The sequence below is a fragment of the Ascaphus truei genome, chromosome 5, assembly GCF_040206685.1.
Source record: "Ascaphus truei isolate aAscTru1 chromosome 5, aAscTru1.hap1, whole genome shotgun sequence".
NCBI classification, from domain to species: Eukaryota; Metazoa; Chordata; class Amphibia; order Anura; family Ascaphidae; genus Ascaphus; species Ascaphus truei.
The window spans coordinates 121,321,469-121,338,148 of record NC_134487.1 but is presented as its reverse complement, the minus strand read 5'-3'; the positions used below and the strand labels follow the sequence as shown (position 1 = coordinate 121,338,148).

General features: G+C 37.2%; 1 protein-coding gene across 1 annotated transcript in view; it reads left to right on the top strand.

Annotated features, from left to right (window-relative positions):
- LOC142495286 (dynein axonemal heavy chain 3-like) overlaps positions 1 to 16,680 on the top strand; it is a 1,152,169-nt gene that overhangs the window by 276,060 nt on the left and 859,429 nt on the right. The window contains exons 23-24 of the mRNA XM_075600542.1: positions 1,207 to 1,365; positions 1,462 to 1,690. Of these exons, the coding sequence (XP_075456657.1) occupies positions 1,207 to 1,365; positions 1,462 to 1,690 (388 nt within the window). The remainder of the gene's footprint in view (positions 1 to 1,206; positions 1,366 to 1,461; positions 1,691 to 16,680) is intronic.

Genomic DNA, 16,680 nt, shown 5'->3' with positions numbered 1-16,680 from the left:
TATTTTATTTTTAAACGTATTCATACATACTCTAGAAGTCTTAGTTAAGTTGCTCTCTCCCTTTGAGATCTGTATCAAACTCAGGCTCTGCCATAAAGAAAATTTCCAAAGTGCTGTCTTAAATTATTTTGACCACACTAAAGTTGTCCCTATTCTCTCAGGAGCTTTGGACACCTCCTGTTGGTAGCTTGTCTGAAAAGCCATATGACTAGAATCCCCATAATTTATTTATTTATAAAATATATTACCAGGAAGTTATAAATTGACAGTTACCTTTTGTTTTCAAGTACGTCCTCTCCCACATTAAGTACTTAGCCTCATTTTAAGTCACTGGTTTTGTTTTAAAGGCATTGGAGAGTAAGGGATATTGTATTCCACCCCTTCCCTAAAATAAACACAGCATCTATAATAATGAGTATCTTTATATATATTTTCAGCCTCCTATAGCTACTTCTTTTTCAAGATTATAATTATTGGCGAGCCAAAACAACAATTGTTTTTTGCTGATAAACTGGTTGAAATTTCCCAGTTACACTTGTTCACGTTTCGATGTGTGAGGGAAAGGGTGCTGAAATGGAAATGCACCATTATACTAATCAAGTTTAGAAACAAAAATCTGAGCTACAGTAGGAACTGAATTTTTTTTCTATAATCTAAACTTTCACCAAAATGTACTGTACTTAATTTTATATACGTACATGACATGCCAGGTTATGACAATAGACCTCTTCTGCCCTGCTTTTATATTACATGGACATCATTAGAGATTGCAGTCTTTCTAATGAGTTCTTTACTTTCCCAGGAAAAAATAAAGCATGTTGATTTATTGAACTGCTTACAACAAATAATAGAAGATCAATCCAGCATTGTGGGTTAATAGCACTGAACAAAGCTCAGTCATAATTAGATGGACTAAGGACTTTTCTTGTCCAATGCAGTTTAAAATGAAAATCCCCTCACGAAAGTGTCTTGGGGAATAATGCATTCACTCTGAGTAGAATTATTGCCTCACACTTTCTATTTATCTGAAGCTTAAAAACCAGCTGCGTTTTTATAAAACTCTATGAATATGGCAGTCCTAGTTAAAGGTAGGAAAAGAAATCACCCCTTGTTTGGTAATAAGGGGATTTTCAATTTGAAAGCGAGAGCGAGCCTGTTGTGTGAAGTATGGTTATTACATTCACTGTATTCTATCTCACCCACCAGGAGGCTAATAATGAAGGAGTCTGTAAAGGAGGTCAATGCCATGAGGGTTATCTCACAGCCCCAGATGCTTGATAAGTTGAAGGAGGCAGAATCGCTTTTGGATGACATTCAGAAAGGCCTGAATGATTATTTGGAGAAGAAAAGACTATTCTTTCCAAGGTAAACAGCCCGTTTTCTCTGTCAGCTGCGCATGTTTGTCTCAAATATATTTGTACGAACATCTCCTAGGTTTATTTCTTTCTTTTTAAACCCTAGGTTTTTCTTCCTGTCCAATGATGAGCTGCTAGAAATCCTTTCTGAGACCAAAGATCCACTGAGAGTCCAACCACACCTTAAGAAATCCTTTGAAGGAATTGCCAAGCTCACTTTTAATAAGAAGAAAGAAATTACACACATGGAGTCGGCAGAAAATGAAAAAGTCGAGCTGGTACTGCAAATAATTCCAGCGAATGCGAAGGGGCTAGTTGAGAAATGGCTTCATGAGGTGAATATGTTTAGTCTTTGCTTAGGATTTATTTGAAAGTAGCATAACCTCCTTCTACAAATGATGATCAGGTTATGCTTTTGACACTGCTTAAGTGACTTTCTAGCGTGTTGCACTTTTATATCGATCATAGAGCTGTGTGTGGAGGAATCATTCGACTATGTCTCGTATTGTAATGTTTTCCACATATATTTGTGTGCGGAGATGTAAATGTTGTCATTGTATGCCTTTCCGTTCAAAAATATCATAGTGACAGGACTTGGATAGCTCATTTGTCATGATGTGAGTTAGGAAGATTCATTCCAGAAAACCACACACATTTTTGATGACACTGTGGGGGTTTGGGGGGTGTTCTATATTTCCCACCCTTTTCTCTTAATTAATAGACATACCAATGGTAGTTGGCAACTAGGATGTTTTGATAGCACTCTAACCAAAGTCCTTAATGTTTAGGACAATGAAACAAGAAATAAGTAGTAAAGCGCTGAGTACACCGAGAGCACATAATGACAATACTGGTCGAAAGCTTATTCATAAAACTGTTTGCTTTAACTCCAATACTGCACTTCTACCGTCTTCTTCAATTAGCAAAGTACAAGTTAGCAGCTACAGTATGTTAACAGTGCATGCATTAATTCAGCATTGAAGCTCTAATACAGATGTAGAAAGACTCGCTGTCCCTGGTGCCGCAGTCAACGCAAACGTCTGCAGTGCCGAAGACTGTGTTTGCTGTGATTGCGAGGGGCATGTGGGGGTGGGGGGACACACATGCTTACAAATAGGACCCCCCACCCCCCGCAGCATTAATCCTCCGGTGCCACGTGGATTAGCACCAGAGACAGTAGAGGTAGCTACATCTACAGTATATACTGTGCAATAAAAATGTCAGCTAAAGCACAGTGACAGGTCTGCTGTGTTTTAATGGCGACCCATAACACGTCAATCTGAGACATTAAACCTGAAAAGATTTGGGGATAAAGCTTCACACCAACACGTGTTACGCATGGCAAATGAATTGTTTAATGCACTTCCTTTTATTTATTAATTTCCTGTTCTTCTTTATGCGATGCAAATTGTTACCACTGTGAAAAAAGGAAATAGCTGGTAAGTAAGGACAGGACAGAAGGTAATTATTTCGGGGTGGAAAAGAAGCCCTTTAGCTTGTGTATGTACAGCTTTAACAACAGCATTAAACAACTTTAACATGTTAGCTGTTTCATTTATATAACGATCACTTGTATTATTGTTATATATGCATGTCATTCATTAATAGTGTCGTCTGAACCATTTTCGCCATCTATTTGTGCAATGATCTCAGTGGTTTGTTTTGTTGTGTAGTGGTAAAGGTAAAACCAAGCATGATTTATTAGCTCAATTCCCCTATTACTACAGGTACTGCATAGTTTGTGTTATTAACTAAGCGTACTCTATCATCAAAATGCCAGCTTGACTCTCATGAACAAAGAATGCATGTCCTGTAATACGCATTCAGAGATTAGTCTGTTTGTTATAGAACTTTGTGGAAAGGGTTTTTGTTTTCCCTTGAACAGTTTGATCCAGGCTTGCTCTGCAGTTCTCTGTGCTGTTTTGGTTAGTACGACTGCTTCTACAGAAATAAAGCCATGCTGGTGGTTAATTCTTGCAGTTCTGCTTCTTAGCCTCATAGTTTCGCAGCATTTCTGGATGCATGTTAGTGTTGTTGTCTTGTCAGTTAGCTGTCTTTGGTGTCCTGTCACATTTAGTGGATTGAGTTGTTTTATTGTGTTGTTTGTTTGTCTTTTACCCCCCAAAAATGTCTTTCACAGCTGCAGTGCTGTTAATTTCTGATGTAACTGTCTCATTGTGCAGCTTGTCATTGACATATAGTTTAAAATGTTCAGTAATGTAGCATGAAATTATTGGTTGGTTTTTAAATGGATGTGAAATCATGTGAAGAAAATAAATATTGCATCCGATCGAGATAAATTCACTGTGGTGTTTTATGGCTTTTTATTCCTATGTGATAGTAATAATGTCTCATGTAGGGATGGAAGCCATGAAATACATTGTGAAAAGTCATCAACTAAGATGTGGGCCATAAGCATAGAGAATGCAATGGCCGCGGCACTAATAGAGATTATTGAAAAGCAAATCAGCAAACAGCTTTTTGTTTATGGTCAGATTTTTTTTTTTTTTTTTTTTAATACGTCATGAAAGTTTGAGCATCAAAAGTTGGTTTATTTAACTAATGGTATTAAGAAGTTTTTAGCTTAAATTTAAGAAATCATTATGTTGTCAACAGCAGATAGTGTGTGTTGGTATAGTATTGTTAAAGCACTGATGGGTCGTAGTTTGATCAGTGGTTATTCTGTACTGTTAGTCCAAATTGATATGATAATCCTGTAGGGTAGAGATATGCATTTAACCATGGTTACTTCCATCCCCATTTGCACTTCAATATATATTAGTATTCATAATAATTGATCATTTAAAGTAGTTTGTAGCAATGTAAAGTGCATGCCCTTATATGTTTTGTTGAAGTGTTTGATCCAACCCGTGAAGGAGAAATAAAGTATTTACAGTGTGGAGAAGTATATGCTGATTTCAAAGTGTAAAGTAAAATCCCTACTACCATGTTTTTTTAATGCAATTTCCTTTTATTATTGGCTGAGGTTTGCCTATGTGTTATTTGATATTTCTACTTAAACAATTCTTTCAACTTTTCTGTATCCACTTTAGAATAATAAAATATCTAAGAGTTTCATGCTGTCTCCCTGCTTTTTATTTATATTTCTAAACTATCGCACTAGGAAAATATGTACAATACAATTTCTAAAACTGTTAGAAAATAAAATATATCGTCCATGGACAAGTACCAGTTTAGATCAGTGTCAAGTTACAATCAGAAGCGGCCACTCTTGGTGACAGGCAAGACCTTATCTTAATCTTTAGCATACAGTATATCATTCATATAACAAAGTCACTTCGTATTATGGATTCACATATTATACTGTATAAATGGGTGCATCATCTCAGCCCCAAGTTATGGTATAGAGAAATGCAGATTCAAAATGTTGTAAGATTGTTGCCTTTGAGCTGCCAACATTTTATTACAAGCTCTTCTGCTAGATTTATCCACTAAACGTGGTAGCCATGATCTTTTAAGTGAATGGCCACTAGCGATCAATAATCTTAGCTATGTGACTATACCTTAGTGCCCTCATATTATAGCTCACTAATGAGCTTCTGATAAATTGTTAGTTCTCTTACAGGATTGCTCACACTTATTTTCGGGAAGTGACGCTATTTTAGGTTGGTTTGATATCATTCGAGATGTAAATTTGGCTATTTTACGACTACACACATCCACGGTTTCCATTAGACATCTGATTTGCTCTTTGATTGCTAGTAACAAAGTCTGTGGCATTCTGAAACAGTCCTGTAGAAAAGTGACATTGTTTTCTAAATAATGTAAATGTGGGCCCTGTTTGTTAGCCAAGATACAACAATAGATCAAATAAATAAACCAATATGTTCTTGACAGAAGAAGAGACAAAAGCCACTGCAGATGAAAATATCACTTGTGAGCATATTCACATGTCTCAGACAGGTCTGCAACCTGGCTTTTCACCATTATCTCCTAGTATACAATGCTTCCACGGCAGCAAGGGATTCTGGGAAATGACATGCAAATGGGCATACACTGTCACCTTTTGCTTGAAATCCATTTTGACATGGAGCTCTATAAGCTTATGCCTGCCGCATTACACAATTTTTCAGCACAGCTTGGGTTAAAGTGCATAGCCAGTAAACCTACTCACAGACAGCTGTTTTTTTTACCCACCATAACTTATTTAAGTTGTGACTGCAATCAGAGAAACCTTTAAGGAAAAACTGTAACTCTTTCATGACTCTTTCATCTGATAACCAGGCTATAACAAGAGGTGCTGTTTCTTTTTTTTGATATTTAAACCTTGGCAACAATGAGTGACTTTTGGACTCGTTCCACTACACAAAATCACTTCTGTTTTTTTTAAACTAGTTTTAAATGTACTTTGAATACTTTAAATACTTTTTAAGCAACTTGGGTCTGTCTTTAATGGCATTTACTCAATTTTTATGTCATTTGGCAGAAAAGAAAAAGAGGGGCTTTGTGTCAAGCTTCTAAGACACTGATCAAGCTTTTTTTATGAACACATCAAAAGTAGAAATCTTTTAAACGATGCTTATTACACTTAGTTCATGAAACTGTCCATTGAACGGGGAGGTGGGGGAGGAGGTGTTAGAGATAGAGGATTTCTTTGACATTCTTTAATAATGTTGTATGTCTGCAATGTTGCGTCCCCCTAACTGCTGACCTCTCCCAAATATCTCAGCGCCTCAAGGTGTGCACAGTAGCTTTATACTCTCTGGCTCATTAGTAAATTTAATATGTTGTGAAGCAGTTGTCATCATACAGGAGAAGATTTTACACCTATTCATCTGAATGAAACAAACTGATCTCTTAACATGGGGACGATACCGTTGCTTCACATGTTCAAAATATATGAGCATCAATTTTACAGCAGAATCAATGGTTTTGGGGTTTATATATATTTGTGATTGTGGGGATTAGCATCTGAATCAGCCTTTTGTGTACAGTATGTACACGATGTTAGCACTTTATGTTCCAGTCTAAGCAAACTCCTTATTTGATGACATCTTATTTCGTCACGGTCGTTTTACAAAGTGTGATTTCAGTTTGTTATATAAAGCGGTGTGCCACATAAATGACACTTTTTTGGATAAATGGAAAAACGATCCTTTCCACAATAAATATTCGAGTTTACTTCGGTGAATATTGTTTTGTGGATTGTGTTTTATCAATTCGGATTGCGTATATGCTCACTTTATTTCTGCACAAAACAGTACAGTATGTCATTAAAAAAAATTATTTTCCAATCTTCATGTTTTAAATTGCTGCATAAAGTAAATACAGATGAATTGTTTGGCGGCTGTGCTGTGAAATGAATCTTCACTTTTTGAAGGCTGCATACAATTCACTCCAGATAATGTGCGAGTCAAATAATTCACATTGTTGCTGACATCATGGTGGCTGACATCATTTCTGCTGTAAACCGTGTCATCTTTTAAGAACTTCCTAAAGTGGTTTCTTATATCTGGTGGTGAATGTTAACTAAGGAGGTTTACACCACCTTTTTCTGTGGAACATCTGATTCAGAAAAAGAAAGAGACACTGCAGTTTTGCTCAAATGTTTACATAATGTGTATTCCAGGTACAGTGACTCGTCCCAAACACTTCATGTTAATATTTCTGAAACTAAAGATGTTGCACATGAACAAATTGGAGCAAAACACTGAATTTTAATATATTGACATTAAGGATTCAAGTCAATTCAATGGGGTTCTTCAATCGATTGCACACATTGAATTAGCCCCTAAGAGGCATATCATGAAAATAACACTCTGGTTAATTTTTGCACTAAATTGATATTTAGGGCTAGATTTACTAATCTCTGGTTGCCTATGCAAAGTGACCTTATACAAAGTTAATAGCCGTTAATCATAATGCAGTATTTACTAAAGCAAATAACATCACGTTAACCAGGATTTACACCTGTAAATAACATGGAGTTATTTGTAATTGCCATTATTCTAAATAACATGCAAGTTAGCTCATTACAGCTAAAATGATATTCATCCCATGTTCACGAAGCTTTGTTAAGGTCCACACCAGTGATATTCTTGTAATCCAGGGGGAACATATCGGCCAGAATTCAGGATTCCAGAAGAAACAGGCACTGGAATGTATGATGTGGTGAGGATATGCAGATGTAGTTTAACTCCTCAATGTGCCAGTCAGTGTCTCTAGCAGGTAGTAGCACTCGAGAGAGAGACAGAACTAATAGTGCAGATCAGTGTGACAAACACAGCTTTATGGCAATTAATAAAATGAACACTTACAATAGTGCTAAAAAAATGCACAATGGATACAATCAATGGTCGCGGTGCATCAGATATTCTCACCACCTCCCTACAGGGGGGATGCGTGTGGCTGATCAACCTCGCGGTGTGCTCTGTTCTTCCGCTTCGTCGCGCCGTTGACTCCGTGACGTCACTTCCCCCGGATTCTCTCCGTGGCTCCAAGGTGCTCCGCGAACGTATGATCGATCCAACTGGCTCAGGGACTCCGCCTCAATGCTTTTCGCTGACCTTGTAGTGTCTCTGGCTTCATCAGGTGTTACTCTCCCTTTCCTCCTCCTCCTCTCTCCCTTCCCCCCCTCCTCCACTCTCCCTTTCCCCCTCCTCCACTTTCCCTTTCCCCCTCCTCCTCCTTTCCCCCTCCTCTCTCCCTTTCCTCCTCCTCTCTCCCTTTCCCCCATCCTCCTCTCTCCCTTTCCCCATCCTCCTCTCTCCCTTTCCCCATCCTCCTCTCTCCCTTTCCCCCCTTTTCCTCTCTCCCTTTCCCCCTCCTCCTCTCTCCCTTCCCCCTTCTCTCTCCCTTTCCCCCTTCTCTCTACCTTTCCCCCTTCTCTCTACCATACCCCTCCCTCTCACCCTTTCCCCCCTCCTCCACTTTCCCTCCTCTTCTCTCCCTTTCCTCCCTCCTCTCTCCCTTCCCCCTCTCTCTCCATCCTCCCTCTCCCTTCCCCCCTCTCCATTCCCCCACTATTTTCCCACCCCTCTCTTGATCCTCATCTCTCCTACCCCCCGCCCCTTAATTCCCCTGCCTCCAACCCCTGTCTCTCTTTCTTGCCCTTCACAGCAAAAACCCTGTTTCAGTGTGCAGGTGGGAGTAACACCAGGACTTAAGTAACGTCACGTTGTTTAAAGACAACAGTGTTATCCTGAAATAATGTGATGTTTACCCTATGCTAATTAGATCAACTAAGTATGTTGTTTTTGCATATTATAAGCTTGTTGAATAAGGCATAAACTCAGGGAAAATAATGTCCATTCCCCTGTTAGGTAACATCTGATTTAATGGAGCTTAGCAAACCTAGCCCAGACCCCCCTATGAATTCCTCATTATTTTCCATTAGTTTTTCCTCATTGTTTTCCCCAAGACACATTTACCACTGAAATATGCAAACGAAAGTAATATTAGCTTGTATTGATGGATAAATATATCTAATAACTTAAGCTGAAATCATTTAGTTACAAATGGTTTCAGCCTTTTTTGGTATAAAAAAAATGACATCATAATTTGATTTCTGAGCTTCACATTTAAACATATTGAGAGTTTTTCCAAACGTTTATATTTATCTCTTGCTTTGCCAGCATCAAACCTGTACATTTTAAAGCATACGGCTTCTAAACACTGATACCTGCTTGGCGACATCTTCTCTTACTCATCCACCATTCTGTTCTGCGGTAATAACTTTACTTTGAACTAACCTACAGTATGTGTTTCTAACATTGTGTGTGTACGAATAAATGTGATTCTTTGATTTACTGCACATGATATGGCATGATTATTTTGTTATTTAGGTAACATATGGGAAATATCTTATATATGTGCTGCAATGTCACAGATGTATGTGAACATTGTGTTAGGATAAAGCATATTTCAGCAATTCTGAATTGAAATGCATAGACTCTACACAGAACTGTATGTACAGTACATTGTATGTACAAGCTGACTGCTAGAGGCACATATATCAATTAAAAATATTACCTGACAAAAAAAACCAAGATGGAAACATGAAATGTTTTTTTTTCCCTTTTCATCCCTGATACAAAACAAAAATGCTGCTGTTGTAAACCACAAATTATAAGCACCTTATTTCTGGAAGGTGGAGTATGCTGTATTCACTAAACTACTATAGACATCAAAGGTCATTGATGACAATTCACTTGAATAGCCATTAACAATCTCCAGCAGCTGTTGTGGTTTAGAGAATTTTACAATTGAATAGCACACAGGCCATTTCAGTGCTTTGGATGGAATTCACCAAACCATGATGTGGGGTGTCGCACCCTGAACCAGCGTTAATCGTCATTGAATTGAGCAAAAGTTAATATGGGACCATGTTGCGATATTGCACACCGCTGCTTAGTAGGTTAATGAATACAAATAATACATTTATCAAAGTAGCATTTGTTTAATCTGGTTTAATCAGCTCCTAATAACAATATCTTCTTAGGCTATATCATAAACGTGAACAGGACAGCATTTACCAGTTTAAAATAAAATACAAATAGGGATGTTTTGCTATTAATGGTTTGTTTCAACCATGAGCCATTAGTGATGTGAATTTTATTGTAGTACTGCATTCAGTTCTTGGCACAGCAGATATCATAATATTCCAACATTCTTTCGTTTTCTGACTGATTAAATTTGATCTTTTGGCAGAACACCAAATTCATTGAGTAACAAAGACTTCCATTCATTATTCAGTAGCTGTTCACATTGTGCAGTTTCTTCTAGTAATACAGACTGGTAGTTTTCCTTCTGCTAAGTGACAACATAATGGTTTATTGCAGGGTTCTTGTTGTGTGCTTTGTACACATAATTTTTATGTTGGTCCCACTGACATTTTTCTCTAGTAAACAATGTGAGGACGTGCAATGTGCACATACAGCACTTGACTGTCTAGAACTGATCTTTAGTATTCTGATTTGTTACTAGGGTGTAATCGCACTTTAGTAAAAAAAGATACCCGGGCGCTACCTCAAAAATGGAATGTATGGGGGAATAAAACACAATATTACGACCTTATTAAGTTTATAAGGGTCCCCTTGACTTCATAGTCTCTTCCTGTGACTCAGACCCCGATAGGATCTATCCAGGATCCTTAGTGGTACAGAAATACAGAAAAGGAGGGGGAGCACAGGTTGAGGGGTAATTGGGGGTAATAAAAATGAAGTGATTGAGTTTGAGTGTGTGAATCCTCGAACAAGTGGTCGTGGGGGTAATAAAGTATAAAATAACAGAGACACTTACACGGCCTTGTGCAAATGCTACCGCATCAAGGTTTCTTTTGTTCTTTATTTCTCTATTCTTCTGGTGTGGCGTTCCTTCTCCCCTGGTCCAAGTTATGGCTTCTTCGATTTGCCTGCGGCTCTTGATTATGGTATACCCCCTCAGAATAAATGAACAAATGAATGAACAGATGTTAAGGGACAGTGCAAATATTCATGATAATGCCTGACTTTGGTAATTGAAAGAGTATATAAAAAGTAGAAAAAACTGCAATCACTCACACGGGCAAGTGTGAGTGTAGTGTTTAGGGAGGTATCTTTCCTCCTCTTCACATGAAGAGTCTCTATGCTCTGGACACGTAACACACTTAAGACACACAGCACTAGAAAATGTCTCTGGGCCTCCGGGGAAATAAATAAAGAAATAAAGAACAAAAGAAACCTTGATGCGATAGCATTTGCACAAGGCCGTGTAAGTGTCTCTGTTATTTTATACTTTATTACCCCCACGACCACTAGTTCGAGGATTCGCACACTCGAACTCAATCACTTCATTTTTATTACCCCCAATTACCCCTCAGCCTGTGCTCCCCCTCCTTTTCTGTATTTCTGTAATCACACTTTACTTTGGAATGTTATGCAAGTAGTTCCAACACATGGTAGGGTACATATATGGGATTTCCATTAAGAAACTAATGGAGAAAAAAGTAACTTGTTTCTTGATCATAGGAACCATGGGGAAATTCAAAATCAAATCATGTTTATACTGAACTGACTTCTAGTTTGCGACAGTAGACTCTGTTAAAAAAATCTATGGCGGATTTGTGCAATTTGTTGGATATTACGGAGCAAAATATTTATTTTCTGACAATTTAAGCCTGCACCATACTGTATGTACGAACGTTATTTCAATTTCTTACATTACATCTGACACTGATCTCACCTCACACAATTTAATTTACGGTTGCTCCAAAAAACTTCTCTACTATTTTCTCCACAAATCACTACCCAAGTTGCTATCTGATTTATTTATTTCTAAAAATGTTTTAACAGGAAGCAATACATTGAGATTTAGCTCTCGTTTTAAAGTATGTCCTGGGCACAGAGTTATAAAAAATACATGGTTATATTAAAAGAAAAGGGTTATACAGTCAATTCACAGACATTTCATGGGCAGATATAGTTGGAAAATTGGGTACAGGGGATAAAGGGCTTGTGAGTTTCAGATTGAAATAAAGCAATTTTAACATCACCAAACATCAGCGAACGGCAGCAAATGGATAACAACCTTTGGCTGCGCCAAAGGCTGTCCGCCTTTGGGGCAACACAGATGTACACTGGGGTGGTTGAGATTCAGTGCAGCTATAAACAGAAATTTCTTTGTGTCCTCTTGGCTCATTAGCATTCCAGTGGGTGGGGTTGACAAGAAAATGTTAACCCTTAGCACACTGGTCTTGTGCAGAGGGAAGCAGCTCTTGGGGAGCCCCATCAGGCTGTCCCCCTTTGGGGCAACGCGGGTGTACACTGTAGTGGTTGAGATTCACAATGAGAACATTTTTTGCAAAGCACATTGATACAGTGGCACAACATTTTTTAAGCAATGCTACAGAATGTAGCAAAAGATACATATGGCCCCATTTAATTTTCCTGCAACAGTTTATGATGCAGGTGCAAGAAAGTATAACAGCCATTAAACCCTTCCCTGTCCGGGGGACTGCAGCCCATTGCAAAGAACAGAAGAAATGCCCAACAGGCCCCTTCATCAGTAAGATAAACACACAATGTGTTTAATGAGACAAATCTTTGTACAAATAGTATGTCAAATTATTTTTTGATCTAATCTCTGATTCAGTCAACAATTTGTCAGCGTTGGAAAATAGTGACAGAAATGTTCTATGTTGACTGTCAAAATAATAAAGACATATTTTCCCTCGGCTTTCAACCAAAACCCCTGTGTATATTTCATTTTAGAAAAGTGTTACATTATGATCATTGATCTTGGATGATTGCCAACTGGGTCCTTGAAACAGCGCCAGTGTTACAAGAGCTTAATTTGTAGACTGACCTTATCTGGAATTGTGTAAGAGCTGGAGCCATTCAAAGCATATACTGTGACTACCACATTTATATTTTACTTTATCATATTTACTAGTGTTAATCTATCCATCACAAATCTAGTTTACTCTACTGCATACACTGAGGACTTGTGGGCGATTAGTCACGGATTATTGAAGACCTGTCCTCACAGTATAATTAAACCCTTCATTAGTGAAGTTGTGCTGCTTAATTGCACTGCCAAGTAATGGGGCGATTTGTAAAAATGTAACTTGGAAGAGTGAAGCTTTTAAGCCCAATTGTACTTGATAGTAAAAGCCATTTGAGGGTTTGGAAATGTCTATAAATGCCCTATGCACAGAGAGTCATCAGTGGCAGAAATACATGAATGGCAATATATAGAAGCAATCTTGTTACATTCAGCCATTATTATAAACCGCTTGACTGACGTTAGTTCAGATCTCATTATTCTAATATATTTTGTTTAGCTTTGTAACCATATCTAGGTGCATTATTAATAATAGTCATGTAAAACAGTTTGCTTCTGGATTTAGAATACCGCATATTTGCAAATCCTAGTAGTTAATTAAAAAATATAAACAACTTTGCAGACTGACAATTACAAACATAGTAAAGTTGAATTTTTATTAAACCATACCAAAATATCAGAGGTCATGTAATGATCAAATGTACACTATGTTATTAATTACACATACGCTCAGAATGGTATATGCAGCGCTTACAGTAGTAAACTCCGACCCTGACAAACTGTTATCAATCCTGGGGAAATGTAATGTTATGTTTTTTTACTTCTCATGGCAATCCCTAGATATTTGTACCCATTATACGACATTATAATGGGTACATTATTTAATTAATTCCGCAGACGAACATTTTGATGCAGTAATAATTTGTAGCTTACCCATGCTGTTGACTTTAAATTTGCAGGTTATAAAAAATAAACCGGTTTTGTGAAACTTTCTTTTGTTTCTTTTCTCTGCGGCGAACTTTGTTTTCTTTATATTGTATATCTTTTGTGTTCTAATGGTTTTTTTTTTTAAATCAAATTGGAGCAATACTTATAATTAATGGAACATTAAAGAGAACGTTAGCATGGACACAACATACACTTTAGTCCTTTGTTACCTCCACTGACCGAATTCTTGTTCCTTGTGATTCTTATTTCTTTACTTCAAGGCGCATCTTCTTAAACATGACTTACAATCCTACTGCATTCTGGTGTTTGTCAATGTGTGCTCTCCCGATCATACGTCTATAACACTGGAATATTTGCATAATTTTGGAGAATAAATAAATATTTTTAGGGATGTTATTCTTATCGGCTTCATTTGAAGTTAGGGCATTAGTCAATAATTCAATATGCTTCTGCAGCGGCCAATCACATTATTATCATCCCAAAACTCCTGTTGAAGTTAATGAGAGTTTTTGGCTGATATTGGTGCGATCTGCCGCTTTGGATCATATTGAAAAGGCCCTTTCCCTGCTATTCTTTTCTATGCAAATCGATTTGTTCAAAATCCTTGTATGAGTATATGGTACTATTAGGATATTCTATTTGCTTTACTAGTAGATTGTACCTAATATCTATTTATATGAGGTGCATATCTAGTATACTTATACAGCATCAGACAAAAGCAAACAAATGAACAATAATATGGGTAGATGAATGCACAGCTTATACGGCAATGAATAATTATAAATAAAATAAATAGGTAACCAATTTCATAACCTAATAACAAATGTGAGAATACATGAAAAGTATACCAGTGCCATTATAAAGGAAAAAGTCTAATATTCATATCACTGTAGAACAATGGGACTGTTCCTATGTGTGGATCTGTTAGGCACCTTCTCAGCCTTGAACAACTGGTTTCCAAACATCAAAAGGAAGCTCTAAATCACAGGATCTTGATTGATTTTAATATTTTCTCACCAATCTCAATAAACGTCCACACCGACAGAATAAAATAAATTAAAAAAACACCAAAATTGCATATAGATAAATGCCCCCTGAATAATGTTTCCATATTTATAACAGGACAGTTTTTTTTTTTATCACTGCAAGAGTACTTTATATATTGTTTTTTGTGGCCAACAATACAAGCAAATTACATTTCCTTACTTTTACCAGATCTGGTGCTATAATACCACGGTTTATGTTCTATTAGTGTAAAAGATAACAATGGAGGATACCTTTTCTGTATCAAGTTGAAACTGGAAATGTGGACACAGGGTACCTGATTTTTTGAAGTGGCAGTCCCTTCTAGGACAAAACTGAACTAAGGACATTGACTTGTTTAATAGGTTAAATGAACTGCTTGATATATTTAAAAAAAAAAAAAAACTAATCTGATATAAGTATTTTAAAATAGTTTTTGTTATAGTTTTAACATTTCCATCTTAAACAAAAGCTTTAGAGGATTTTAACAGTGTTTAATGTCTTTTATTGATAAGACTGTCAACAAAATGAGAGGGGATTTTCCCCCTTATTAATTGTACAGTAATTATAAAGCCCTTCTTAGACAAACAGATAAACATACAGAATGTAGCGTATACTGTATGGTCACACTCAACAGACCCACAGAAAGGGAAATTATGTTCACTTTAACACGGTGTAAATAACTAACTTTGTTAGTTGAAGAGTGATTTAATATTTACATGGAAGTCGATTACACAAAGTAGTTTAATTATATATATTTACCTACTACAAGGAACTGCCCCTTTATTTCTGCCAATAGCATGAACTTTAGTTGCAAAGTTAGACTGGATTCCCAAAAAGATGGAGATTGAATGTTATACAATTGTGCTTACTAAAGGAGTAGAGTTTAAGTTCAGTCCTCAAGGGGTACCAATAAGCCAGATATTCAGGGCAACGCATGCAAGTCGTCATAGAAAATGAAGGCTGGGCTAATAGGTTCGGCATGTGTTAGTAAAAGAAATCCTAAAAAGCTGGTCTGATGTACAGTAGCGTGTGAGGACTGGACTTGAGTACCACTATACTCAAGTATATTTGCAACACTGCTCAGCATGTATTGAAGCATTTTGTAGCACTGGCGATGCTCGAGATTAAACATAGAGCCCCAGAAGGTTCCGGAATTATCTTTTCAAGTAGACAGCCTATTAAAGTCACTTTTATAGTGCAATATTGAATTTGTTTCAAGGAATACGAACCTTCCAACCAAATTTTACACTTGGTCACATTTATTGTACTGTATGAATATAAATGGTGACCCCGCAGAAAGTAATTTGGGGGTCTCTATGGCTGTATTACTATAGGTTAATGCACAAGTAAAACAATCAAGAGGTGCATCGTTACAAAGCTTAATTTCATTACCTACCTATGCCATAAAGCTTGTGAGACTGCATGATATTGTCTCACTTCTGAATCAGAGTGAAGGTGTCATGGTGTCCTTTTCTGTTAGCTGCGATCGGAAAGCCCCATTGAAGTCAATGGGGATTTCCGTGCAATAGCGGTGGATTGGCACTATTGCAGTTTACAGAATAAGGCTTATAGATTTCGTTCACAAGGACTTTCTTATGTACACATTACAAATTATATCGGACTGGGTCTATTTTGATAGGTGGCCAGGAAAGTATTCACAGTCCGATTTATGTTTTACTACCATCATCAGCACACTTGCATCCAAGCTGTGTGATACTATGGGAGTTATTCATTAATCTCAATGGCTGTTCCCATGTGATTGTCCCCCGATCGGCACTATCACAGTTTAATAACTAACCTATTATAAGTACCAACATTCCTGTTATGTATACTGTAGGCATAGAACTAATTCCCTAATTAGATACAAATCCTGTGCTTCAACAAGTAGAAGACAGAAATTACAACTTCAAACGATTCCACTTTAACAAGCATCTGATTAAACAGCTGGCACTACAAGAAACTAATCCACAATGAACAACAAAAGCCTGTTGCATAAATTGGATATATGATGCAGAACCAGCCAGCCATAGTGTGTATGGGTATATATTTATATATATATATATTCTCA